Source organism: Panthera tigris, chromosome B3 (assembly GCF_018350195.1).
Source record: "Panthera tigris isolate Pti1 chromosome B3, P.tigris_Pti1_mat1.1, whole genome shotgun sequence".
Taxonomy (NCBI): domain Eukaryota; kingdom Metazoa; phylum Chordata; class Mammalia; order Carnivora; family Felidae; genus Panthera; species Panthera tigris.
Window position 1 is genome coordinate 23,777,494 of NC_056665.1, and position 27,783 is coordinate 23,805,276.

At 40.4% G+C, this 27,783-nt stretch overlaps 1 protein-coding gene and 1 pseudogene across 1 annotated transcript; both read left to right on the forward strand.

Moving 5' to 3' along the window:
* The first annotated feature begins 528 nt into the window (after nucleotides 1-528).
* On the forward strand, nucleotides 529-1,630 carry LOC102958729 (annotated as a pseudogene).
* Nucleotides 1,631-8,596: 6,966 nt separating this feature from the next.
* LOC122239491 lies at nucleotides 8,597-15,470 on the forward strand. The gene is given in 6 exon segments (XM_042989205.1): nucleotides 8,597-8,771; nucleotides 10,076-10,147; nucleotides 11,737-12,204; nucleotides 12,207-13,309; nucleotides 13,312-14,866; nucleotides 14,869-15,470. Coding segments are annotated over 6 exon segments (3,975 nt in total).
* Nucleotides 15,471-27,783: the final 12,313 nt, after the last annotated feature.

The window sequence follows — 27,783 nt, forward strand, 5'->3', positions numbered from 1 at the left end:
ACCTTAAAAGTGACTAAGCCCATAGGGTACCTGGGTGGCTCAGTTTAGCGTCCGACTTCAGCTCAGGTCATGATCTCACAGCTCGTGAATTCAAGCCCACATCAGGCTCTGTGCTGACAGCTCAGACCCTGGAGCCTGCTTCTGCTTCTGTGTCTCCCTCTCTCTCTGCCCCTAACCCACTTGCATTCTGTCTCTGTCTCTCTCAAAAATAAATAAACATTAAAAAAAAAATTTAAGTGACTAAGCCCAGTTAGGGCTCTTTGTAATCTTTTTAAGATTTGGTGAGTGGGTGTGATTATTATATTATTGTTTATTATTATTATTAAATAAAATTACCAGCTGCCAACCTGACGTGGCCTGCATTGTACTTCAGTCTCTCCCTGCCTTCTGCCTATTTCAGTTTCAGATTATACCAGGAAAGCTCCTGAGAGGGTTGTGAACTGATGTGGGAAACAAAGGCAAAAGGAAAAAAATGAAATTTCCTTACTACTTATATCCCATTGACAAATCCTTGAAACAGGCATTCATTTTATCTACACCAGAGAAGGTAGGCAGAATGATGAGGTTTTGTTGAACTTGAATCAGAAGATGATGTAAAAATTGCCCTTACAAAAGATAGGGAAAGCATGGGACACTGGTACATTGAGGTGTTTAAGTCCCACAGAACCGAAATGGATTGGGTGTTGAAGCACAGTGGTCCAAACAGTGCCGACACAGCCATCAATGGCTTTGTTCAGCTTTGAGGACTCCCATTTGGATGCACCATGGAATAAATTGTTCAGTTTTCCTCAGGGTTAAAAATTGTGCCAAATGGAATCACATTGCTTGTGGACTCCGAAGGCAAGACTACAGGGGAAGCCTTTGTGTAGTTTGCCTCACAAGAGTTAGCTGAAAAGGCCCTAGGGAAGCACAAGGACAGAATAGGGCACAGGTATATTGAAGTGTTCAAGAGCCATCAGGAAGAAGTTAGGTCATACCCGGATCCCCCTCTTTAGTTCACGTCTGTACAGCAGCGGGGGCCCTATAACCTCCCCAGCACAACCAGGAGGTATATTGGCACCGTCAAGCAAGCAGGCCTGGAGAGGTTGAGGTCTGGTGCTTACAGTGCAGGCTATGAGGAGTGCAGAGACCTCAGTGATGGCTGCAATTTCACCAATGATCTGCTTGGGAGAGACCTCAGTTATTGTCTCTTGGGCATGTATGGCCACAGAAACGGAGATGGCGAGTTCACTGTCCAGAGTACCACGGACACTGTGTCCACATGAGAGAGCTGCCATACAAAGCCATAGAGAACAACATTTACAACTTCTTCTCTCCAACTTAACCCTGTGAGAGTCCATATTGAGACGAACCCTGATGGAAGAGTGATGGGCAAAGCCAATGTTGAGTTTGCCACTCATGAAGAAGCTGTGGCAGCTATGTCCAAAGACTGGGCCAACATGCAACACAGATAATAGAACTTTTCCTGAATTCCACAACTGGGTCCAGCAATGGGGCGTATAGCAGCCAGATGATGAAATGCATAGGGGTGTCAGCCCAGTCCACTCCCAGAGGCCTCAAGAGCCAGTCTGTGAGTGGCTGTTACAGGGCTAGCTATGGAGGCCAGAACAGCATAGATGGATATGACTAGTTTTGTAGGAGCATTTGGGTTATCGCAATCAAATTTTCACAGGCAGCAACAAGCAGTGAAAGGCAATTATTACTCTAGAGGAAGCTATAGGACCCATGTTACACCAGGAGTTTGTGAAATCTGTATTTAAAAGTTACCTCTTCAGTGTTTTCTCATGCAAACTTTCTTCTATCATGTGATATTGAGAAATTAAAACTATCAGCTTTTCTGAATTAACATTTTGGTAGTGCATATCAGAATGATATTATCCAAGTTAAAGTAGTTCATTAAATGGATCTTTTATACCACATCACTGTGAACACATGGGGAGATGTACTTTTTTGGAAAACTCAAGGTGCTAGATACCTAATTCAAAGAGAAATATTTCTCATGTTTGTTAATTCTAGTTTATTTTCATTTAAAATCTTTCAGGTTGAGTTTAAGCTTTTTTTTAAAAAATAAGTTAGTTTTGAAACTTAAGACACATTACGAATATTGTAGGAATTGGTGAGTCTTTACTTAAAACTTTCTTTGTACTGTGATTTTCTCTTGGGTGTATTTTGCTAAGTGAAACTTGTTAAATTTTTTGTTGTTGTTGTTACCTAAATTTTTCTTAAAATAAAGATTTTTCTACAAAAAAAAAAAAAAGAAAGAAAAGACCGAAAAACTTGATGCCTTCTCCTTTTTCCCATCCTTATACAAAGTTGTCTGTCTTGGGAACAGGACAGAGACTTCAGTGACTAACACAGCTACTGATCCTAACACTCCCATGGGAGGTTTCCTCCTCATTGTTCTAATATTATTCCCTTCACATCTCTGACCTAGGTGCTTCTAGCTGTGAGAACTCCACTGAGAACTGACTGAATTATAACCCAACTAGGGACTTCTTAGGGAAGTTGGCTATAAAAAACATGTGTTACAATGTCACTTAGAGCATGATGGATTTCCAGCTTTTCTGTTTTCTGTCAATGTCCCCTTCTAACCACTTAAACTACAAATTTTCCCCTTATAAAACTATTCTAGTATTTCCCATGGTTAAAAATGACAAGTTCTTCAAGGCAAGGTAAGACATGGAATTCACGGCAGGTGAAAACCCAGGTGAAACAAAATTCATCATTTAAACTAATTTAAATTGGTTTAATCAAAATAGACATGTCTTTAGAGTTATCAGCATTAAATATGAAAATTTTATTCTACCAAGGTTTACTAGAAGTCAAATAAGCTCATGTTATATCTATCTTGCAATTTGTCAGCAAAAACATGACATAAAATGATGGTTAATTTTGTCTCAAAATTTTCATAGGTAATTGTTAAGTTAGCTTTCAAAGTCTTTGGTAACCTGAAACTTTAAAGTTTTGCTTGGAAGATAAATTGGATTGCATTTATCTGGGTCTTTTCCAAATAGGATAAAATACTAAAGCATTTGTTACTAAGCACAAAGTTTATCTGCTTTTGACTTCTTATTGTGAGAAACTAAGGATATTTGGGTCTGTTGGAAACATGCTTTGTGCTTAAATGTATCCATAAATTTGTCACCTAAAGAATTCTGGTGTAACCGTTCACAATTGGCTACTACTTAGTTTTCACTGGGAACTAATGTTTCTAAGAGTTAAAATTCTACTAAGTGTAATTAAGACTAATGGAAATGAGGGAAGGAACTCTGTATGTGTAAGAAAGATATAAGGAATGGACATACATTTTTGTTGAAGGTAAAAGAAGGTAATTTTGTCCTAAATGAGACTGGTAGTTTGGAGAGTAATGGCTTGGGACAAAATATTAAGCAAAGGAATGTTGAAGAAGGTTTGTGAAGGGAAATCTGTGGAAAGGAATTTTATGTGTGGTCAGGATGGACTAAGATTAAAATGAATGGATTTTAAAAGTACACTGGTATATAAGATTGAAATTCTGCTTTCTCTTTGTTAAAAAAGACAAGATTTCTTGGATTGTTGGTCTGCTTTTGATAAGAAAATGTAAACAAAGTTATTTTCTCTTTTCTTTGTCTAGAAAAACCAGTTTCTATGTTTTGCCTTTATCAGGTCTTTGGTAATCTGTAATCCTATTTAGGCATGTGTTTTAAAACTTTCTAAGGTTTTAACAAAATTCCTCAAGATTCAAATCATAAAGAGACCTCTTTGACAAATTAGGCTTGATGATTTGGTATGTTACCTTCTGGTATAAGGCTGTAGAAGGTTTGGTATAAGGTCATCACTTGTTACTATTGAAGTGTTATGTGCCACAGAAATAACTGAATTTCCAACTCTCATATTATATCTTTAACAATGTTCATTTCTGAGTTTTTGTCATTTATAATTGTCCTTATTCTATTGTGAAATGTGTTTTGTCTTCAAGGAGATTAATTAAAAGGACTTTTTTGACAAATACTGGTATTTGATATCTTTAAGATTAAAACTGAAATGGGTAAGAATTTCTAGAACCAAAAAGGTGCATGCAAACTGAGCAAGGGGCACCTGGGTGGCTCAGTTGGTTTAGTGTCCAACTCTTAATTTCAGTTCAGGTCATGATCTCATGCTTCATGAGTTCAAGCCCCATGTAGGGCTTTGCACTGACAGCCCTGAGCCTGCTTGGGATTCTCTGTCTCACTCACTCTCTGTCCCTCCCCCTAGTGCTCTCTCACTCAAAAATGAATAAATAAACATTTGCAAAAAACTGAACAAGAATTAGTAACATGGGACTAAATGAACTGAGAAAAATGATTATAGTTTTTGAGACTCTTGTTTGAAACATTGCTGGTTCTCTAATGTTTGCTCTTCAAGATAAAGAAAACTTCCTATGACTTACAGAAATGTGATAAAGTATTCATTTGTGAACACACTGAAGTGTTTAACTTTTCTCTCTTACCTGAAACCTGTGAAATTCAAAAAGCTCGCTGAGTATTATTTCTTCCACGGCAATCATAACTATTTTTCACAAGTTCAAGAAGAATCTTTTCTCCTTGTAACAGGACACCATTGGAACATTGGTTATTTTACCAAGGATTTCATTCAAATGTCATATTTGAGAGAGACGTGCATCGACTCAGATATGACCAAATACCTTTAATAAACTAAGATTGACTTTATAAAACATGGAGACATTACAGCCCCTTGGTACTGTTGGCCTGATACCTTGCTGACAGAGTTCCATAGCTTTACCAAGGGAGTAAAGAATGTCACTTCCTGACAGGTGCAGAAACTTCAGGATACTTTCAGGAACTCAGGAAGAGGAATTTGCCCAAATCTACAGGTATTGTAGTCATGTCTGATGGCAAGTACTTGGCTTGGCTTCAGAACTGGAAAGGCTACTAAATGATCAATTTAGATTCCTTTTGAAGAGTTCCAGCAAACCTGATTTTGAAAGATATATATGATCAATCACTGTTCTTGCTGAGCTTATGTAAATAATTAGGCCAAGTTTGTTAAAATTGGACCTGTTTTGCAAATTAGTTAGTCTTGATTTGGCTATAAGGGCAATTAGGCTTGATTTGGAAATAAGGGTAATTATAGAGAGAAAAATTGTTTCAACAGCACATCTTTGTGGATGTTAAATTCTAGTTATGATTGTCTTTGAATGTTGTTTGCCTAAGCTAGATAACTTGAGGTAAACTTCGGACATTGACACATTATCTCATGTATAGACAATATTTTTTCTTGTTGTTGTGTGGGGACAATAGCAGGACCCCATGGGCATATGATTATTTGAACAACTGGAAAATAGGATGAATTCTCCAACAATTGTACAACTCAGCTATCACCTTGACCAATTCTGTGTGGCTGGGATGACAAAATTGCAGAGTACTCCACTCCATGAAGTTAACTATGGACTTGTGAAGTTAATGAATAGCTCCACTTACCTTATGCTATCAGGTTGGATGCACTTGGGAATGCTTTTATCTCCTGAGACAAGCCTTCCCCCACTTGCCAGTGATTCCTTGTATTTAGATTAGGCTAAACCTAGACAAAGAGGGTTTCTTGATGGTTTTATTAGACATATCTGTCCCAGGAGCCACTTCTATTGTTGTAAAATTGCAAATAGAGGCTTTGACCAAGCATATAACAGCCATCTTTAACCAGTAACCCAAATATTCAAAAGGTGGCCCTCCATAACCAAATAGCTCTTGATATCCTGACTGTAATGCAAGGAGGTCCAGAATTAGATGACTGGCTCCTAACAAGATCCAATGGCTATGCGGCTCTAACTTGTGTCCATAGTTTCCCCCAGGCTGGATAGGCTCCTATACTCTGGGTTTTGCCTGGATGCATGGACACATTATTAAAACCATTACCAGCCTAGCCAACCTTCCAAATTTAAAACAATAGTGGACATGTCCTATGTTTCATTGGCATGACCACCTAGCATCCATCTTTATTCCCTCTTTAGGAATGGAGGATATAGTTAGGTGCATGGAAGTTCTTACTAAGCACACGGTGAAAGGCTTAAATGACACTTAAAATAGCATTTCTCTATTAAATACTGAAGTAACACAAATATGTAAAGCAGTTTTACAAACTAGAATGGCATTACATGTTTTAACTGTTGCACAAGGTGGAACTTGAGCTATCATAAAAACAGAATGCTGTGTATACATTCTAGATTATCATAAAAATATTTCTGGATTTCTAAATAACATGAATACTCAAATTGGTGCTTTAAATAGTCTCTTTCCTTTAATAATAGGTTAAACTCTTGGATTAGAAGAGGATTTTTGTCAACTGTCAAAAGACTTTTATCTGGGCTTCTTTTTCTTTTTTTTGTCCTAATTATGTTTTGTTGTTTTCTCTCATGTCTCTACACCTGATGCAGAGACTCCTTCACTACCATAGCATCAAGCCTACAGATGACCCTTTCCATTCTGGAAGATCCATACATGCACTCTCTCTTGGATTCAACTACCTCTCAACCCCAAGTGATCAATGTTGACCCATAAGTAAGTAAGGACATCTCTATGCCCCTATTCAGCAGGAAGAAGTTAACAGAAGATAAGACCTTCCACCTTCAGCAACCTTAAATATTTAAGGGTCAAAATTGTTCAGGGGAGAATTATGTGGGGAACAAAGGGAAAAAATGAAATTCCCTTAATACTTGCAGCCCATTGACACATCCTTGAGACTGGCAGAGTAAATTTCCTCTAGGAACTAAACTGTCTCAAGCTGAAACTTTGATGAGGGCAAAAGGCAATCTTAGCCCAACTCCCCAGGATCCTGTGAGTCTACTTTAAACATAAATAATTTCCTTTGGAAGCTTCCTTTATCTCTTCCCACCAAGATGTATGTTAGCAATCATACTCCAAGCCTATGGCCCACTGATATATATCTGAAGGGTCTCATTATAATAGGGAAAAATAGGATAAAATAGGCAGAGAGATAAGGTAGGAAGAGAGGGAAAGGTTAGGACCTGAGGTCCCTGGGTGGGGAAAACACATATTTAAAACAACACTGGGAGTATCTGACCAGGAGCAAACTCCCTCAGGCATAAGGTTTCTCTTAAGAATGTAACAGACACCACCTGCTCCCCCTCAGGTTCCCCTAAGGAATTTGACAATCAAAATACCTAACTAAAATAAATAAACCATAAAACTTATGTTATACAAGGGACAGTACAATCAAAGTCTGACTCCTCACACAATGGAATCAGGCCATTCAGAAATGGACAACCCAGTACCTAGAATTACCAAGCCAATAAGGGTAGAGCCTGAGAAGGAACATGGGGGAAGATTGGGGGTCAACCAAAATTCTATAAAACAAAGTCCCTTGCCTATAGTCCCCAGCATTCACTTTTGAATACCCCCTCTCTGCAATGAGAGCTTTCATACTATTCTTACTTTCTAATCTTATACTCTAAGAAACTTTTGACTGCTGCTCATTTTATTTTGTGTCCACCTCTTCATTCTTCAAAGTGGTGAGACACATAATCCCAGGTATTGAGGCAAAAAAAAAAAAATCCTGCAACATCATGGCTGAGTTTTTACTAAACAGTAATAAATTACCTTTTCCTAACAATATCTAGCCCCACCATGATCCTGGGAACCTTGTTTCCAAAATTCCTTGGAGGCTTGCACTGTCTCTATCCTCCTCCCAACTCAAGAGTACATAATAGTCACCCATCACAACCCCATTACTGTTCTTTCTGCCCACAGGTCTTATCCCTGTGCTTTAATAAAACCTCCTTTTTGCACTGATTAAGACATGTCAAGAATTGTTTCTTGGCCATAGGCTCTGGACTCCAACATATCCACACCATGAACCAACACTTCATCATTGATTTTGAATTAATTAAAATGGAGATTATGTTTTGTGAGCTTTTTCTAATCAGATGAGCCCTTTAAAGGGGATACTAGGCCTTCTCTGATACTACTGCATGTTTGGAGGTGGATTCTAAGGTTGTTATATCAAAGAGGCTAAAATATAACACCTAATTGGGTTGAATTCATGATATCATTACAACTACCAGGGAATCAAGATTTATTGTGTTGTCTTATGCAGCTCGTGAATGGTTAAACAGTTTGTACTTGTGAGAGCTTAATGGCCAAAGAAATCGTGTATGATTTACCCTAAAGTGTGGATATACCAGTAATAAAAATGTTTTAGCACACAGGGATCTATGATCGAGCTGATCAGAGTGTCCCTAGAACTAGTTGGAAAGCCTACTGGAGTATTGCTTGAACTATATGAGTTCAACCACAAAGTTCAACCACAAAGGATTCCTAGCTTCCAGACTTAAGTCAATTCACAGATTCAGAGTGGCACTAAATATACCATGAAAAGAACACTTGAACGTGCCACAAATATTGATTTTGGTGTCACAAATAAATATTAGTAAGTAAATTGGCAAATATTGAATCCACACGTAATGAGGATCAACTTGTACATTAAAATAACAAAAGATGTGAACATTGGTTTCAACACTTCCATTGTGACTCCAATATATTATATATTCTTTACAGAATCAGTTTTAACTTGTTCAGCTATTATTTCTAAGGAGTGGCAAGATATGACTGTTGGTGATGTCATTGGTACTTTGACTGGCTTCTTTACAATCATTGTGGGAGTATTCTTATTGCATGCCTCTAAAGATGTCAGCTTTACTCTAGCAAGTCTCCCTGTGTCTTTTCGACAAGATGAAAAAGCAATGAATGGCAATCTCTCTAACATGTATGAAGTTCTTAGTAATAATGAAGAAAGCTTAACCTGTGGAATTTAACAACACAGTGCTGAAAATATCTCCCAAAGAAATGGAAATCTCACAGCTTTTTAAGAAAAATGTAATTAAAAAGTTAATCTATAAAAAAAATTGTATATAGCGACAGGGCTCAGGATACCACCCTAAAATATGGCACCTTGGCATATTATTTTAAGCTGAAGGAATTTGAGAAAAAGTAGTTGCTAAAAGGACTCCCTAACCTTCTTTCCTGAAGCAAGTGTTAAGACACTCGTGTGAGAGGCGCCCTCCCTATACTTGGAGGAAAGGAGCATACTTGTCTCCTAAGACAAATACCAAGATAAATCTGAATAAACAGACCTTGCCAAATTTCCTCCAGTTTACTATACTTAGGCCCATACCCTTTTGTCCTATTACATTTTTCTATGGTGTTCCATTGTTACCAAACCTTGTATAAAAAACATACAGGTTTAATGTTCCTGTAGGTCCTCTCATTTCGTAATGAAGGCTCCTGTATTACATAAAACTTAAGTAAATTTGTACACTTTTTTCTTGTTAATCTGGCTTTTGTTACAGAATCACAGTGGAGAATGTAGAATGGCAAAAAGAAAATCTTTTTTTTTTTCCCTTTCCTATTGTAGAAAGCTGTGATTTCAGTACTGAAGGATTTCAGAGGTATAGATGAGCATGTAGTTTAGATTTAATTGGTCAGAGAAGGCTCCCTGGAGGAAGTAAATGATGACTAGAGACATAAAAAGTAAGTAGTAGAAACTCAAGGAAAATAGAACAGGGAATACAAAAATAGGATTTCTGTTCCAGGTAGGAAATAGGATATGAACAGATGACAATCTATTTGAGGCACCACAGGTAGAGAATATTTCATCTACCTGAATCAAGTGGAATATACATGTAGAGGCTAAATTTTAAAGGAATGACACTTTGATTACTTGATCGTATGCTGTTCTTTTCTTATACATTGATTACCTACATCTGACATCTTCTCAATAGGAATGCTGTTGGTGTGCCTATAAATTTAAAATTTTGGTTTCTTGTTATCTAAAGGCTTGCTAATGCAAACCCTTGGTTTTAGAGAGAGAGTCTATGCAGGCAAAAGGATAGCATTTAGCAGAGAGAAAAAAAAAATCCTGAAGTCCAAGGGAGAGCTCACAAGGAATTATCCCACCATTTTTTTCATCTACTTAGGCTTTCCTGTGTGAGACTCCAAACCAGTCTGTGAATATTCCATGCACAAATTATTTGCATGCCTTTATTGCTCATGTTTCAGGAATAGAAACTTAATTTCATTTCTAGGATTCAGGATTGCAGCGCCATCTGGCATCAAGAAAATGAGAAGTCAAAGTCAGTCTCATTCAAAAGCTCACAGTAAGTTACCAGCAGCTTCTGGGGATAATGCTGAGTTGTTATGGAAGGGACAAAGTCTCACAAGGCTGAACAGAGAAAGAGTCATAAGGAGGAAAACAGGGACCCAAGAACCAAAAATAACTTCATTCATTTGAGTAGGAACCTTTTTAAAATCTTTATTTCAAAATTGAAACATAATGCTATGTTTTGCTTCCAGGGAAACAACACAACTCAGAATTATTTACAGAAAAAACACAGGGAAACCTGGCTCCATATCTACTTTTTAATGCCACTTTCTATAGTTAACCGTTGTTCAGGTTGGTCTAACCCTATTAGACTGATGGATTTCATTTACAAACATGGATTACAGGAGTGTGCTTCCATGGACACACATACATAGCTGTATTTTATTATAAAACCTGTTCAGTTGTGTTTGTTCTGTGTCAAATTCATCCTTCCATAAATGTGGGTGTGTGTCATTTTCCTAATCATTTGCAATGTTCTTAAGATGGTTCATTAGATGAATGTAATTTCACAGACTAAATCCTTGGTAGGTTGTTTTTAAAAAGTATTCCAGTATGACTGAGAAAAAATTATCACTTTATTTTCACCTTGTTGGAGTTTCTCTAGGTGCATCATATTATTTCTTCTTTTGCCAATTTTTCATTTTAAGGAGTCCAGTTACTAATTTTGAATTTTTCTATTCTTCAAACAAGAAGAAAAAAAATGGATTCTTTATCCACTTTTTTCTATAGTGAGAGGCTAAGAGAAAAATTACCAGGTGTACTCACAACTGCAAAGAAATGATCTTTCCCCTCCCCCCGCCGTTTCTGAAACCAGCCAGGGCGCGCCCAGTCGTAGTCTGACATAAAGGCGGGAACCAATCAAGTTCTGCTGAATGGTTTGAAATAAAGGCGGGAACCAATCAAGTTCTGCTGAGCGTTCAAATTTAAATTTCAACCTATAACAGCTCTGTAACCTCAAAAAAATCCCTAACTTGTTTGTGCCTATCTATAAAAGAAGCTGTAAGATCCTTGCTTGGGGCCTCCTAGCGTCACCGGCAACGAGTGCGCAGAGGACCAGTTTCGAACCTGCAGTAAACGACCCTTGCCGCTTGGCTTTGACTCTGGACACTGGTGGTTTGTTTTCGGGGGGTCTCTCGAATCGGGGCATATCATTTGGGGGCTCGTCCGGGATCCCCCCCAAACCCACCAGACCCCAAGTCAATGGGTCGTCCCTGAGACCGATCGGTAAGTGAGCCGGCTCTGTCCGTTTCTGTTTGTCTGTTCGTTTCTGGCTCTCTCGCACGGGATCTGTATCAATGACTGACACGGCCCTGGCGGACGCACTATAGGGCAGATGGTCGGGTCCAGTAGGAGACGTCCACTGGCACCCGTCTGGGGCACCTTTTTGGGCCCATCGGAATTTTTCTGTTCGGGTGGCAGACACTCAAAACGCGCTAGCGATCTAAGTGTTGTGTTCTCTATTCTATAATCTTTAAGTGTTAAACTCCTTCTCTTTCACAGGTGACCTGGCCTGGCCCAGCCAGAAATCCTCATAACTTTACTGTTTCTCCTTTTAATCCTTTCCTCCACCCCTGCGGGAAATAGGACCCTCCGATGAAACAGGCAACCCCCGACTCCAGTATTGGCCCTTTTCCACCAGTGACCTTTACAACTGGAAAACGCAGAACGCTCGATTCTCTGATAACCCTAAAGATCTAATAGCTCTTTTAGACAGTGTCATGTTCACCCATCAGCCCACCTGGGACTACTGTCAGCAGCTCCTCCGCATCCTATTCACTACAGAGGAGCGAGAGAGGATCCAATTAGAAGCAAGAAAGCTGGTTCCCGGAGACGACGGTCAGCCAACATCTAACACTGATCTCATTAATGCGGCTTTCCCCCTAACCAGACCTCCACAGGATGAATGGGACTACAACACAGCAGAAGGTAGGGGAAGGCTACTCATTTATCGCCAGACTCTAATGGCGGGTCTCCGGGCTGCAGCTCGCAAGCCCACCAATTTGGCTAAGGTATATTCGGTCGTACAGGGAAAGGCAGAGAGTCCAGCTGCTTACTTAGATTAATGGAAGACTTTAGGCAGTTTACCCCCATGGATCCAGAAGTCCCTGAGAACCAGGCTGCTGTCGTTATGTCCTTTGTAAATCAAGCAGCTCCTGACATTAAAAGGAAACTCCAAAGGCTAGAGGATTTAGAAGGTAAACAGATCCAGGATCTACTCCGTATAGCACAATGGGTCTACAACAACAGGGACGCCCCAGAAGAGAGACAGATTAAAGCCACAGAGAAAATGACTAAAGTCCTGGCCGCTATAGTCCAGAAAGAACAGCCACCCCCAGAAGGCATTCAAACAATGCGCCCTCCCAGGCGGCACTTAGATAAAGATCAATGCGCCTATTGTAAAGAGAAAGGCCATTGGATATGAGAATGCCCCAAGAAGAAACAACACCGCCCCAGCCAAGGGCAATGGCAGCCTAAAATAGCCCCCATACTGTTTACCCAAGATACAGAATAGGGAGGACAGGGTTCGGATCCCCTCCCTGAACCTAGGGTAACGTTGCAAGTGGAGGGGACCCCGGTCCAGTTCCTAGTTGATACCGGGGCACAGCACTCAGTTCTGGTCAAGCCCCATGGAAAAGTATCTGAAAAATCATCCTGGGTACAAGGGGCCACCAGAATAAAGAAGTACCCCTGGACAACTCAGAGGACTGTGGACTTAGGAACTGGGAAGGTAACCCACTCCTTCCTGGTCATACCCGACAGCCCCTGGCTCCTGTTGGGGAGGGATTTGCTTACCAAAATGGGGGCCCAAATTCATTTCCAACCGGGGGGGCCCACAGTGACTGACGTCCACAACCAACCCATATCTGTACTTACTGTGAAACTAGAAGATGAATATAGGCTCCATCAGGAACCCACTCCTCGGGATCAGGGCATCGAGCCTTGGCTTCAACGCTTCCCAGATGCGTGGGCAGAAACAGGTGGTATGGGGTTAGCAAAACATTGCCCAGCCCTATTTATAGAGGTTAAGCCTGGGACGGACCCCATCTGCGTGCGCCAATACCCTATGCCCACGGAAGCCAAAAATGGCATCACACCGCACATCCGCCGCCTCCTTGACTTCAGGGTCCTACGCACCTGCCACTCAGCATGGAATACCCCCCCCTGCTGCCCGTGCGCAAACCCAATAGCGGGGAATACAGACCAGTGCAGGACCTGAGAGAAGTCAATAAGCGGGTGATGGACACACATCCAACCATTCCTAACCCCTATACTCTCCTGAGAGCCCTCAGCCCAGAAAAACAATGGTATACTGTTCTGGATCTAAAAGATGCTTTTTTCAGCCTACCACTAGCACCTAAAAGTCAAGAGCTATTTGCATTCGAGTGGACAGATCCAGACAGGGGCATAAATGGCCAGCTCACTTGGACCAGACTGCCACAAGGATTCAAGAACTCTCCGACCCTGTTCGACGAGGCTCTACATGAAGATTTAAGTGAGTACAGACAACAACACCCTAATATAACTCTCCTACAGTATGTTGATGATCTCTTAATAGCTCCCGAGACACCCGAAACCTGCATCCAGGGAACCGAAGGTCTCCTGCGAACTCTGGGAACCTTAGGCTACCGCGCCTCAGCAAAGAAGGTTCAAATCTGCAAGTCAGAGGTAACTTACCTGGGTTACTTACTGAGAGGGGGGCAACACTGGCTAACGGATGCCGGGAAGGAGACTGTCCTTCATATTCCCAGACCGCAGACACCATGACAGGTGAGGGAATTCCTAGGGTCTGCTGGGTTCTGCAGATGATGGATACCAGGGTTTGCTGAATTAGCAAAACCTTTATACCAGGCAACAAAAGATCAACAGCCCTTTAGTTGGACGGAAGAAGCTGAACAGGCCTTCCAACAAATCAAAACTGCTCTGCTATCAGCACCTGCCCTGGGACTCCCCGATGTCTCCAAACCCTTCCACCTATATGTAGATGAAAACCGGGGCATAGCCAAGGCGGTGCTAACCCAGCATTTGGGCCCTTGGCACAGGCCAGTAGCCTATCTGTCTAGAAAGCTAGATCCATTGGCCGCCGGATGGACACCCTGTCTCCGGATGATTGCAGCCACTGCCCTAATGGTAAAGGACACTGATAAGCTGACCATGGGCCAAGAGCTACAAGTCACCACCCCACATGTCATCGAGGGCATCCTCAAGCAGCCGCCTGACTGATGGCTGAGCAATGCCCGACTCACTCATTACCAGGGACTGCTGTTGAACCCCCTCAGGGTCATCTTCACCCCCCCAACGGCCCTGAACCCAGCATCACTGCTGCCAGACCCAGACATGGGAACCCCACTTCATGACTGCGCCAACATACTGGCTCAAGTTTTTGGGGTCCGGGAAGACTTGCAGGATCAGCCATTATCGGACGCAGACGCCATCTGGTTTACCGACGGAAGCAGCTTCGTTCACCAAGGACAAAGGTATGCAGGGGCGGCCGTGACTTCAGAGACCGAGGTGGTGTGGGCAGAAGCTTTATGCCCCGGAACCTCGGCCCAGAAGGCTGAGCTAATAGCCTTAACCCAGGCCCTAAAGTTAGGAAGAGATCGCAAGCTAACCGTGTACACTGATAGCCGATATGCCTTCACCACCGCTCATGTACATGGGGCGATATACAGAGAACGGGGGCTCCTCACAGCTGAAGGGAAAGACATCAGAAATAAGAGATTCTAGCCCTGCTAGCAGCCTTATGGGAACCCAAAAAGCTAGCAATTGTGCATTGCCCAGGACACCAGAAGACAACCGACCCAATTTCCCGGGGCAACAATTTGGCCGATCAGACTGCAAAAAACATAGCTCGGCCCCCAGCGCAATTGCTGACCCTACAGCTGCCAGACCCCGGACCCCGGGAATTGCCCCCCAGCCCTGAGTATTCAGAAAGCGACATTCAATGGATGAGTAAACTTCCTATGACCAGAATCAAAGATGGCTGGTGGAGAGACTCTAAAAGCAGCATTATACTCCCAGATAAACTAGGATGGCAAGTTCTAGACCGGATCCATCGCAGCACCCACTTAGGTTCCCAGCGAATGTTGGACTTACTGAGACAGACTGGACTAAAAATCAGAAATGTCTCTGATAAGGTCGATCAAGTAGTCACTAAATGTACAGTGTGCCAACTCAACAATGCGAGTAGCAATCCTCAGACAACAGGGGTAAGACAAAGAGGGAGCAGACCGGGTACCTATTGGGAAGTAGATTTCACTGAGGTAAAACCAGGAAAATATGGATATAAGTATTTGCTAGTTTTTGTAGATACCTTTTAAGGTATCTGAAAATGGACTGAATGGATATGAAAATATCTGAAATGGACTGAAGCCTTTCCAACCAAGAATGAAACAGATTGTAGCCAAAAAGATCCTAGAAGAAATCTTGCCCAGGTATGGTTTTCCAGTAATGATAGGGTCAGACAATGGACCTGCATTCATCTCTAAGGTAAGTCAGGGACTGGCTTCCATACTTGGGGCTGATTGGAAATTACATTGTGCATACCAACCCCAAAGCTCAGGACAGGTAGAGAGAATGAACAGAACCTTAAAGGAGACCCTAACCAAATTGACCATGGAGACTGGCGCTAATTGGGTGGTCCTTCTTCCCTACGCTCTGTTCAGCGTGCGTAATTCCCCATACAAACTGGGACTCACACCCTATGAAATAATACATGGTAGACCACCCCCCATCATCCCTAACCTAAAAGATAACCTTATCAAAGCTGAAAACGATAATAGTCTTGAATTCTTGTTCTCCCTACAAGCCTTGCAGAGGGTCCATGAAGATGTATGGCCCAAATTAAAAGAACTCTATGAGACTGGACCCCCACCTATTCCACATCAATTCCGGCCGGGGGATTGGGTCCTCGTCAAATGTCATTGGCAGGGAACTCTGGAGCCCAGGTGGAAAGACCCTTGCAGGTCATCCTGACAACACCTACTGCCATCAAAGTAGACAGAATCGCCACCTGGATCCATTTCAGCCACGCCAAACCAGTGGACCCTTCTCAGACCTCATCGACCTTCAAAGACAACCTGGACTGTTGATCGGACTAAGGACAATCCTTTAAAATTGACCCCTATGCTGCCAACGGACTGAGCTGTAACTACGGTACTTACCCTTCTCTTGATTGTTCTGCAAGTTCTGTCTGTAAATTCAAACCCCCAGGACCCCTATAATTTGACATGGGAAATTACTAATTTAGAGACTCATGAAGTCTACAACAAAACCCTAGGAACTGCCCCATTAAATACCTGGTGGCCAGATTTATATTTTAATTTAGAAAAAATTAGTCCATTAAAAGAAATGGAAGGAGGTAAATGGAGGCAACTGCAAAGGACGGTATCAATAAGTAGAAATGGATTTTATGCATGTCCGAGATTTAGGACGGGGGCGATGAGGCACACATGTGGGGGGTTTGAAAACCTCTATTGCGCAGCCTGGAGTTGTGTCACCTCCAATGATGGGGAATGGAAGTGGGAAGTAAAACCCCAATTTATTGAAATGTCCTATGTCCAACCATGTACCCGCACCAGGTATGATGAAAACTGTAACCTTATTCGTGTGAGATTTACAGAGGAGGGAAAAAAAGGACAGGCGGTGGGTCTTAGGACTCACTTGGGGACTCTACTTATATCAATATCCCCTCTTTGGGACTGCCATTCAAATAAAATTAAAAGTCTCCCCTCGTGTACAACCGGTAGGGCCAAATCACGTATTAAAAAAAATAAGGAAAAAAAGAGACGAGTCTATCCCAGAAGGTATAGACTCCCTATGGAAATTGCTAACAGCAGCGTATGAGGCCTTAAACCGATCAGACCCTGAGGCAACAAGGGCCTGCTGGCTATGTTATGATATAAAACCCCCCTTCTACGAAGCCGTAGGACTAGCTGCCCCTTTTTCACAGTCAGACGAAGATTCGCCAGCAGCTTGCAAGTGGAATCGAAAGGGCCCCAGCCTCACACTGCAAGCGGTCACTGGCAATGGGACTTGTATAGGAAAGGTCCCCTCTAGCCATATCCAGCTTTGTGCCCAGACTAGTCGCCCTATAGGTGAATCTAAATGGATGATTCCAGCTCCTGACAGCTGGTGGATTTGTTCTAAGACAGGGATCACCCCATGTGTTAGCAGGGATGTTTTTAATTTGTCACCCGAATATTGTATCATGATATTAATATTTCCAAGGTTTATTTACCACCTAGAAAATGTTATATATGATCTGTGGAAAGAAGGGACGGAAGCAAGAGAGTCAATAAGAACAAAATGGGAACCCTTTACGGCCATAACCTTGGCCACCTTATTTGGCCTCGGTACCATAGGGGCAGGAACAGGGATCTCATCACTAGCCATTCAGCACCGAGGGTTCAATAGCCTAAGGGCAGCCATTGATGAGGATATAGCCAGACTTGAGGACTCAATCTCGCACCTCGAAAAATCTCTGACCTCCCTTTCTGAAGTGGTCCTACAGAACCGAAGGGGGCTAGATCTAGTCTTCCTCCAACAGGGAGGTTTATGTGCAGCCTTAAGAGAAGCATGTTGTTTTTATGCTGACCACACCAGAGTAGTCCCAGAGTCCATGGCTAAAGTTAGAGAAGGCCTGGCCAAACAGAAGCATGAACGAGAACAACAACAAGGCTGGTTTGAGTCTTGGTTCAATCAGTCCCCATGGCTAGCCACCCTGCTTTCTGCTCTAGCTGGGCCCCTTATACTCCTCCTTCTCCTCCTCACCCTCAGGCCTTATATTATTAATAAACTAGTTGCCTTTATCAAAGACTGAGTTAACACGATCCAACTGATGGTCCTTAGGACCCAATACCAACCCGTCATTACCGAAACATTTGAGTCAGACACATAAGATCCAAGATTGGCTCTTAAGGCACCAAAGAGAGGGGGGAATGAGAGGCTAAGAGAAAAATTACCAGGTGTACTCACAACTGCAAAGAAATGATCTTTCCCCTCCCCCCCCCCGCCATTTCTGAAACCAGCCAGGGCGCGCCCGGTCGTAGTCTGACATAAAGGCGGGAACCAATCAAGTTCTGCTGAGCGTTCAAATTTAAATGTCAACCTATAACAGCTCTGTAACCTCAAAAAAATCCCTAACTTGTTTGTGCCTGTCTATAAAACAAGCTGTAAGATCCTTGCTCGTGGCCTCTTAGCATCACCGGCAACGAGTGCACAGAGGACCGGGTTCGAACCTGCAATAAACGACCCTTGCCGCTTGGCTTTGACTCTGGACTCTGGTGGTTTGTTTTCGGGGGGTCTCTCGAATTGGGGCATATCAATAGCTCTTTGAAATCATCGTTATATAGTCAAAATGATCTTGATATCCTATCATGTTTGAAAATGTACTGTTAGGTTAGAATATATTGTCTGTGTATTGGAATTATAACATTAGATTTAAGTTAGCTATTTTATTCTCTAAGAAATAAGTCAGATTTTTTTTTATCCTCCATCCAACCAAATAGACTCCTATACTGAAAATTAGTTGGGATTTAAATTAAAACCTGTTAATATCAAGTCAATTTACCAAGCATTTGAAATTTTAAAACAGGACAAAACTGTCTTGAAGTCTGTGGTTTCCTGATAGAATGTTGCTACATATTGCGTTTTGATTTCTAATGCTTTTTCTGGGGCACCCCTGGGTGGTTCGGTCAGTTAAGTATCGGACTTCAGCTCAGGTCATCTCACAGCTCCTGAGTTTGATCCCTATGTTTAGCTCTGTGCTGACACCTCAGAGCCTGGAGCTGTCCTAAGATTCTGTCCTCTCTTTCTGCCTCTCACCTGGTCACGTGCTTCTCTTTCCTTCAAAATAAATAAACATTAAAATAAATTTTATAATGCTTCTCTGGAAGATTAAATTTTATGGTATGCCAATTTTGAATTTTCTGTATTAATCAGAAGATCTTACTTGTGGACCATCTACAGGGAAGCCGATAGTGGGAAACCAGAAACAATGCCGCCATTGTCCCAAATCCCAGAGTCCAGAAGTTTGTTGTTCCAGGTTCCACCAGTGTGCCAGGACTGGGACCTCCAGCAGAAAATGCGCCACCTTTCCACCCTGTAGAGTTTCTCACAGGGCGCCAGGGATGGTCCAGAATGGAAGGGAGGGCAGTGGCCCACAAGGGAGGATCCCATGAGCAGCTGTATTGCATAGGGGAGAGGCATCCCACGTGACTTCCTTCTGCCTCCTCACTTCTGTCTTCCTGGCTTCTGTTGTATTCTTACCTTAGGGGAATTTCCATCAGTAGTTTACTCCATGGAGAAAAAGACCATCTATGAAGGGGGGGGGAGGGGGGAAGAAGCGGTTTTTCTTGTGTTTTGATTTTGGAATTTATGCATATTGAGGTTATTAGCCTCCAAAAATTAATTCTATGGCTACAGAAAAATAAAGTGGTGTTTTTAGGTCCATAGAATTTTTGTTTTATGATAATCATCTGTAAAACGTGACTTAGAAACATTTATGTTTTTACTTCTCTTTTATCTAATTCCATTGGTCTGAATTTTCAAATACTTTTAAAATTATATTGAAGCTATTATGCTTCATTCATTTATTTAAATGGGAATACCATATTTACTAAAGTGAAATTTTAGGTTTTGTCTTGCATTCTTTGGTACTTTCCTTAAAAAAAAAAATCAAATTAACTCAAGAACATTTGCTTGACTAGGACAAAATTTCATCTATCTTTCAAGATTTCTGTTAAAAATAACAAAATTTTGACTTTTAAAAATGTTCTTTGACAATTTTTTGTGTGTTCTGCAAACTTTTGAAATAAGTAACTCTGAATTCCCTTAAAAGTAGCTACTGAACTTTGTTTATTTTCACCCTTGCTGAATGCATCACTCCTCCCTTTCCTTCCTCTCACTAGCTTGCACTGGAACTCACTTTTCTGCCTTAACATTATTGTCCAATGGACCCATTTCCACAGTACTGGTCTTCACTTTACCATTTCAATATATATTACAAAAATATAGCAGAAACTTTTATCTATTGCATTCCACAATTTTAGCAAATTAATACTCCAAATTACTCTAAAACTATGATTTCTTATTTCCTTTACTCTTAATTATTTGGAAGTTGACTTTTAACTTTTTTAATTCTATTATTTATTTATTAATTTTTATTTATTTTTTAATGTAATGATAGAAAATTTAGGACTACAGAAAAGCTAAGGGGAGGAAGAGAATAATTACAACAGGATAAAACTCCTAGTATCATATTTAGGAATGATCCTCAATTATTTCCAGGGTTTTTTTTTAATTATATATATATATATGTGTATATATATATATATATATATATGATTATATATATACATATATATAAGATTATATAAGATTATATATATACATATATATATAAGATTATATATATATATATATAATAAGGATATATATATGTATATATATGTATATATACATATATATATAATCTTACTTTATATATAAAGCCATGTTGACTTTATTTTTTTAAGAAGGTATGTGCTAGGGCACCTGGGTGGCTCAGTCGGTTGAGTGTCTGACTTTGGCTCAGGTTGTGATCTCGCAGTTTGTGGGTTTGAGCCCAGCATTGGGCTCTGTGCTGACAGTTCAGAGCCTGGAGTCTGCTTCTGTGTCTCCCTCTCTCTCTCTGCCTTTCCCTCATTCATTTTCTGTCTCTCTCAAAAATAAAAATAACCATTAAATAAAAAAAAGAAGGAATGTGTGCTAATGTAAGAAATTGAAACAATAATCAATTCAAAAATTGGTAAATAAAGGTCCACCTCAGTGTTCTGAGTTGTGCAGTTACACCTTGCAACATCGCATTTTGGTTTCTTTCTATTCAGATATCCACTTAAGAAATACAACTTGTGCTTCTATATGTGCTTCACTGTATGTGTGCATATGTATTATATAGGTCATATAATGTTAATATTGTTAAATTTAGTCAGTAGCAGCATGTATTTGTTCAGTATGTAATATATGCCAAGATCGAAATTTTAATTAAGAGCACATTTTTTAAGGTAACAAATCTCTGAAAAATAGGAATGTATAAAAATGAAGGATAATTTCATTTGAAAAAATATGGTGTCCTTTTTTTTGTCAATGAGTTAATTTCTCTGAATCAAACACTTTTTAAAGGAACATATGTTGTATGGTGGTGTGGTGTTATGTTCTCTTAATTACTTAAAACTTGTACTTTCAGAGCATCTTGAGGGAATGAACTTAAGTAGTAATTTTGAAGTTTTTTTTTTCAGACCAATGTAGCCTATTTTGAACATTAAAATCATTTAAAAGTTATGATTATTATACAAATCATTATATTATAAAATATTACTAAAAGTTTCTCTAGGGGTTCCACTACTAAGCTCTTGTGATGCACATTGTTTTCAGCAAACCATTCCAGGACAATCTGCCTGAGGAAAAAAGCCTGCACAGCCAGCTGGTCTCCGCCCCCCATCCCTGAGCACTGCAGGAAGATGACTTAGCCGTTGGAGGCCCATGGGGGTCAATCCTGCCTGCGTCTGTGCTCTTCCACTGCCTGTTTTCCTTTCTGCAACCCTGGGAAACCTACCTGTTTCATATTTGCGTGTTTTCGTGCTTTCGTCATTATGTTTAGGATTTAGATTTCTAAAACATGAGCTTGCAGGGGTGTCTGGGTGGCTCAGTTGGTTAGGCGACTGACTTCAGCTCAGGCCGTGATCTCACAGTTAGTGAGTTTGAGACCCAAGTCGGTCTAGGTACTGACAGCTCAGAGCCTGGAGCCTACTTCAGATTCTGTGTTTCCCCTCTCTCTACCCCTCCCCTGCTCATGCTCTGTCTCTCAATAATAAATAAATGTTAAAAAAAAATTTTAAACATGAATTTGCAGCGACACTCCAAAGAGGTCCCCTATATAATACACACTTTAAATGATCTAATTTTACCCATTTATCTTTTATCTTTTTCATTTAGTTTTAGTTTTACAAATGTGGCCTAAAGAGAGCTTTGAATTTTACACAAAACAATATGAAACTATTTTTGCATTAATTCTATGGCTACAGAAATCATCTGAGAGCAAATTTGTTTAGGTGCCTTCCTTTCAAAACAATTTTTTTGGTTTGGTTCTTAATATATTTCTCAAAATGTTTGGGATATTTTTCAGTAAGTGATGGTAGAATTAATTTTGTTTTTAGTTTAATAAGACTCCGATTATAAGAAATACTCAGTTTTCATTTGATTTCATCACTCTATCACTTTTCTATGAAGTCTGTCTCCTCACATAGGGCAGAAATAGGGGCTTCTTGGAGCAAATTTGCCAAAGTGCCACTTGCTTTATCTTAAAAGATTATGTGGGTATTACACAACATATCAGTATATATTTGTTTGTTTCAGTTTTTTTTGTGTGTGTATGCAGGAAATCAAGTTTTGTGAGTTTTTTAAAGTAATCTCTACACCCAATGTGGGGCTCAAACTCACAACCCCAATATCAAGAGTCACATGCTCTACCAACTGAGCCAGCCATGCACCCTGGATATCAAGTTTTTAATAAAATGTTCCCTCTCTCCCATATGTATCTCCCCCTTCCAAGGGATACAAATCATATTTATGCATTATCTTCAGACTCATATACTTGTATTTTGAACAATATGATACAGCTTTTCTCTTTGTAATTCTCAACTTCAGCCTATATGTAGCTGTCTTAGAATTTGCTGCCCCTTTATCCAGTCACTGAAGGTAATTTCTCTTATGTGAGTAGAAATCTTACATCTTTAGCTTATCACTCTTTACCCTCCACTTGCATGCATACCCTGTCTAGTTCACCACCTCCTGTATCAGTTAGAGATCCTTAGAAAATTTTTCTTAATATCAGAAACATTTTTCATATCAATAAAGTAATTATCTCAATTATAATTTGACCTCATAATTTAGCTCTTTCCTCATTTTTGGATATTTTGTTTTTTCCAGTGGTTCTGCTTGACTCTGCTATATCCCTCTGGCAAAGGCAATGGTTCTCCTACTTGAGTGTTCATGAGCATAATCTGAGGGCTTGTTAAGACACAGGGTGAAACCCCCGCCCAGGTTTCTAATTTACTAGGTCTGCTTTGGGGCATGAGAATTTGTTTCTTACAAGTGCCAGGATTGATCTGAGGACCACACTCTGAGAGAAATGATAGTGTAAGCAGTGCAACTGAAGGTTCACTAACTGGGATAGGGAAAATCACTGAAATGTACCAAATATGAGAGTGCAGAACTGAAGCTCAGTCTAATATGTAAATGAGTGCTTTATACTCAAACTTTATCAAGGCAAATGTGGGAGGGGGGTTAGTCATAAACTCACCTCTGGAGGGAAAGGACTTGTTCAAGATCCCACATAAGTTTAGTTAAAATTAGGATTCTATCGGGGTGCCTGGGTGGCTTGGTCGGTTAAGCGTCCGACTTCGGCTCAGGTCATGATCTCACGGTCCGTGAGTTCGAGCCCCGCGTCGGGCTCTGTGCTGACTGCTCAGAGCCTGCAGCCTGTTTCAGATTCTGTGTCTCCCTCTCTCTCTGCCCCTCCCCTGTTCATGCTCTGTCTCTCTCTGTCTCAAAAATAAATAAACGTTAAAAAAAATAAAAAAAAATTAGGATTCTATCAACATACATGTCCCTGACAAGTACAACCTTAAGCAGGATGCTAAACCTTTGTTACTCTAAGTGAACAAACACCATTGGCATCAGCTGGAGTCTTGTTAGAAATGCAAATCTGAGCTCTCATCCCAGACCTACTGAATCAGAATCCAAATGGTAATATTGTCTCCAGCGATTCCTATGCTCCTTATAGTTTGAAAAACACTGGACTAGGCTCTCCTCCAAAGCTCAAGTCTCTGAAGCAGAGCTCAGCTCAGAGAGCATTTAGATAGCAAATGCTTTGTGGTTATGTTGTAAGTCAGCTGCTGTTTAAGATTTGTTTGGGAGTATTACCCAGGTGTGGCACCCTTCCAGGTAGGGATTTAACAAGCATGCCCTAAAGGTATACTATCTTCCCTTCCTATCTCAGAACAGCTTCTAACTGACAGCAGATACATCCCACAAGTTGGCTGGTGGGGACATTCACAAGTTCTGGGATTGGCATAGATACAAAGACAGTTACAGTATTACAACTGTCAACTATTAGTCTCTTCTGACAGGATTGCCTTAGTGCAGGACTGGATGTGATCCAAAGTCAATGGAACTGGAACTACAAGTTCAGCTTGTGAAGGTTCCTGATGCAGCCATGTTTAAGAAGATTGACATTAGCAGGTGATCAGAGTTTTTCCCTGAGGCTTATATAGGGAATTAAAAAGAAGCAGGTGAATGTTTTTATATGCTTTAAAAACACTGATCCTAGAGGAGTTGTATTCCCTTCCAGAAAGTATTGCTCCAGAGCAAGCTGGGAATCACTTCTATTTGCACTCAAGAAGAGTCTTTTTTCTATTAGTCTGAGGAGAACCCAGCTAAGTTTCCAGGTAAGGGAGTGAGAGAGTAACTTGATGTAGAATCTTAAGGCATGGTGTTTATTGCAACAGGCAACAAGCAGGGTCAATTTCTCCAAGTCATGCTGTGGTTAAAGACCTCCAGCCAGAGATATGAGTTGAATGCCAAGGTAAGTGAACAGCCTAGGACTTGGTAAACGACGTTTATGTTCTGCCCTGGTCCTGTCAGCATGTCAGAAGGAGGGTTCAAGACTTGCTTCGTGCTTTGCATTTCTAAGTGGCCAGTGCAGAAAAGGGGACAGCCATTCAGGCCAACTCACAACAGTTCTCTTTCATCAATTAAAAGAATTTTGCTTTTGAACAGAACCTAGGATTGTCAGGCGTTGCATTTAACAGATGATGTGAATATAACCACTATCAGCCAGCGTCTATAGAATACTTTTCTTTATTGGCCAGTGTTCTTCTTGCTTTCCATAGAATATTCCGTTTTAAAGGTAAAAATATCATAGAGGCTTATTCAGGCTCATAACCAAGTGAAGGAAGATCCCTGGCTTTCTCATAACTATTGGGTATCCCTTCTTTTTTTTTTTTAAATATATGAAATTTATTGTCAAATTAGTTTCCATACAACACCCAGTGCTCATCCCAAAAGGTGCCCTCCTCAATATCCATCACCCACCCCCCCATTAGCCCGCAGTTTGTTCTCAATTTTTAAGAGTCTCTTATGCTTTGGCTCTCTCCCACTTTAACCTCTTTTTTTTTTCCTTCCCCTCCCCCATGGGTTCCTGTTAAGTTTCTCAGGATCCACATAAGGGTGAACACATATGGTATCTGTCTTTCTCTGTATGGCTTATTTCACTTAGCATAACACTCTCCAGTTCCATACACGTAGCTACAAAGGGCCATATTTCATTCTTTCTCATTGCTGCGTAGTACTCCATTGTGTATATAAACCACAATTTCTTTATCCATTCATCAGTTGATGGACATTTAGGCTCTTTCCATAATTTGGCTATTGTTGAAAGTGCTGCTCTAAACATTGGAGTACAAGTGCCCCTATGCATCAGTACTCTTGTATCCCTTGGGTAAATTCCTAGCAGTGCTATTGCTGGGTCATAGGGTAGGTCTATTTTTAATTTTTTGAGGAACCTCCACACTGCTTTCCAGAGCGGCTGCACCAATTTGCATTCCCACCAACAGTGCAAGAGGGTTCCTGTTTCTCCACATCCTCGCCAGCATCTATAGTCTCCTGATTTGTTCATTTTGGCCACTCTGACTGGCGGGGGGTGGTATCTGAGTGTGGTTTTGATTTGTATTTCCCTGATGAGGAGCGACGTTGAGCATCTATGGGTATCCCTTCTTTTTTGTTTTTGTTTTTGTTTTTATTTTTGTTTTTGCAGGGTGGGGAGGAACAATTTACAGCATTTATTGAAGATCTGTATATAGTATGAAACAGTAAAAACATGATATAAATGCAAAGCAAGATTTTTCAGCAAAAGTTCTCTGATATTTCTTATGAGGACTAGGAAATTTCCAAGACTATTTAGAACACATTTGTTAAAACATTAACAATTGTGGTACATGTAGGGAAATTTCTCCTCATAAAAAGATTTATTGCATTCTTCCTCCTTCCCTTCCCAATCTTGATGTCATCTTCCAATGGAGATGAATCCTCCAAGCTGCTCTTTATAGTTTTATTCCTTGTGATTACATATATAAGCTATACAGTTTATAGAGTTTACTTGCTCTTAACTGCCTGTTTTATTGGTTTGTTTTTAGCTTAATATAAGTATACTACATTTTATTGTGCCTCACAGACACTGCATTTTTTAAAAGTTTATTTTATTTATTTATTTTTAAATGTTTGTTTGTTTGTTTTGAGAGAGAGTGTGTAAGCTGGGGAGGGACAAAGAGAGGGGGAGAGAAAATCTGACAGTGCAGAGCCTGACGTGGGGCTCAAATTCATGAACCATGAGATCATGACCTGAGCCAAAATCAAGAGTTGGACGCTTAACCAACTGAGCCACCCAGGTGCCCCTTTTTATTTATTTATTTGTTTTTAGTAATCTACATCCCTGGAGCTTGAACTCACAACGCCAAGATCAAGAGTCACATGCTCTTCTAAGCCAGACAGGAGCCCCAAATATTGCATTTTTTTACAGTATGAATGTTTACAACAATCCTGAATTAACCAAGTGTACCTGTGCCATTTTCTGACAGCACTTGCTTATTTCATGTCTCTGTGTCACATCCACAATATTTTAAACTTTTAAATTTATTTATTATAAAGATTTATAACAGTGATAATGATTCACCAAAAGCTAAGATGATGGGTAGCATTTTTTAGCAATAAAGTATGTTTAAAATAAGGTATGTTCTTTTTTTTTTTTTAAGACATAATGCTATTGCACACATAATAAACTACAGTAGCACAGTAGAGTGTAAACATGACTTGTATATGCACTGGAAAACCAAAAAATTCATTTGACTCACTTTGTTGCAATAGTCACTTTATTGCAGTATTCTGGAACTGAACCCACAGTATCTCCAGAATATGGCTGTGTTATGTTTTCAATATTTATCTATGCTGTATGTATGTAGTTCCAGTTGTTCATTTTCATCTCCAGATAATTCTATTAATCTCTATGTCTATCACTACTGTATATCTAATACTAACACTTGTGCATACTTGTGTACATTAAATATATGTACATATGTATGAGTGATACCATTTTATATGGTATACAAAAAAATCCACAAGATAGGGCCCTTCTATACCTGATGATTGTCTGAGTCATGTGTAGTGTTCAATTATCACCAACACTGCTGCCATGAACTTTTAAGTGTGTATATCCTTAGATCCTTACACTTAAAAGTAGGAGTAAACCAGATTCTTATATTCAGCAATATGAAAAGTGATAAATGGATATTGTGAATAGATATGTGCATGTCTAGCTAGAGGTTTGGGTGGGGAATGAGGGACTAAGACCTCTTGTTTATCTGTAGTTATTTTCTTACTACTTAAATCCAAATTTCAGTGGTGCCTGAATGGTTTAGTCACCACTGGACCTAAGAGTCTGACTTCAGCTTAGGTCATGATCTCACGGTTCATGGATTCAAGACCCGCATTGGGCTCTGTGCTGACATCTTGGAGCCTGGAGCCTGATTTGGATTCTGT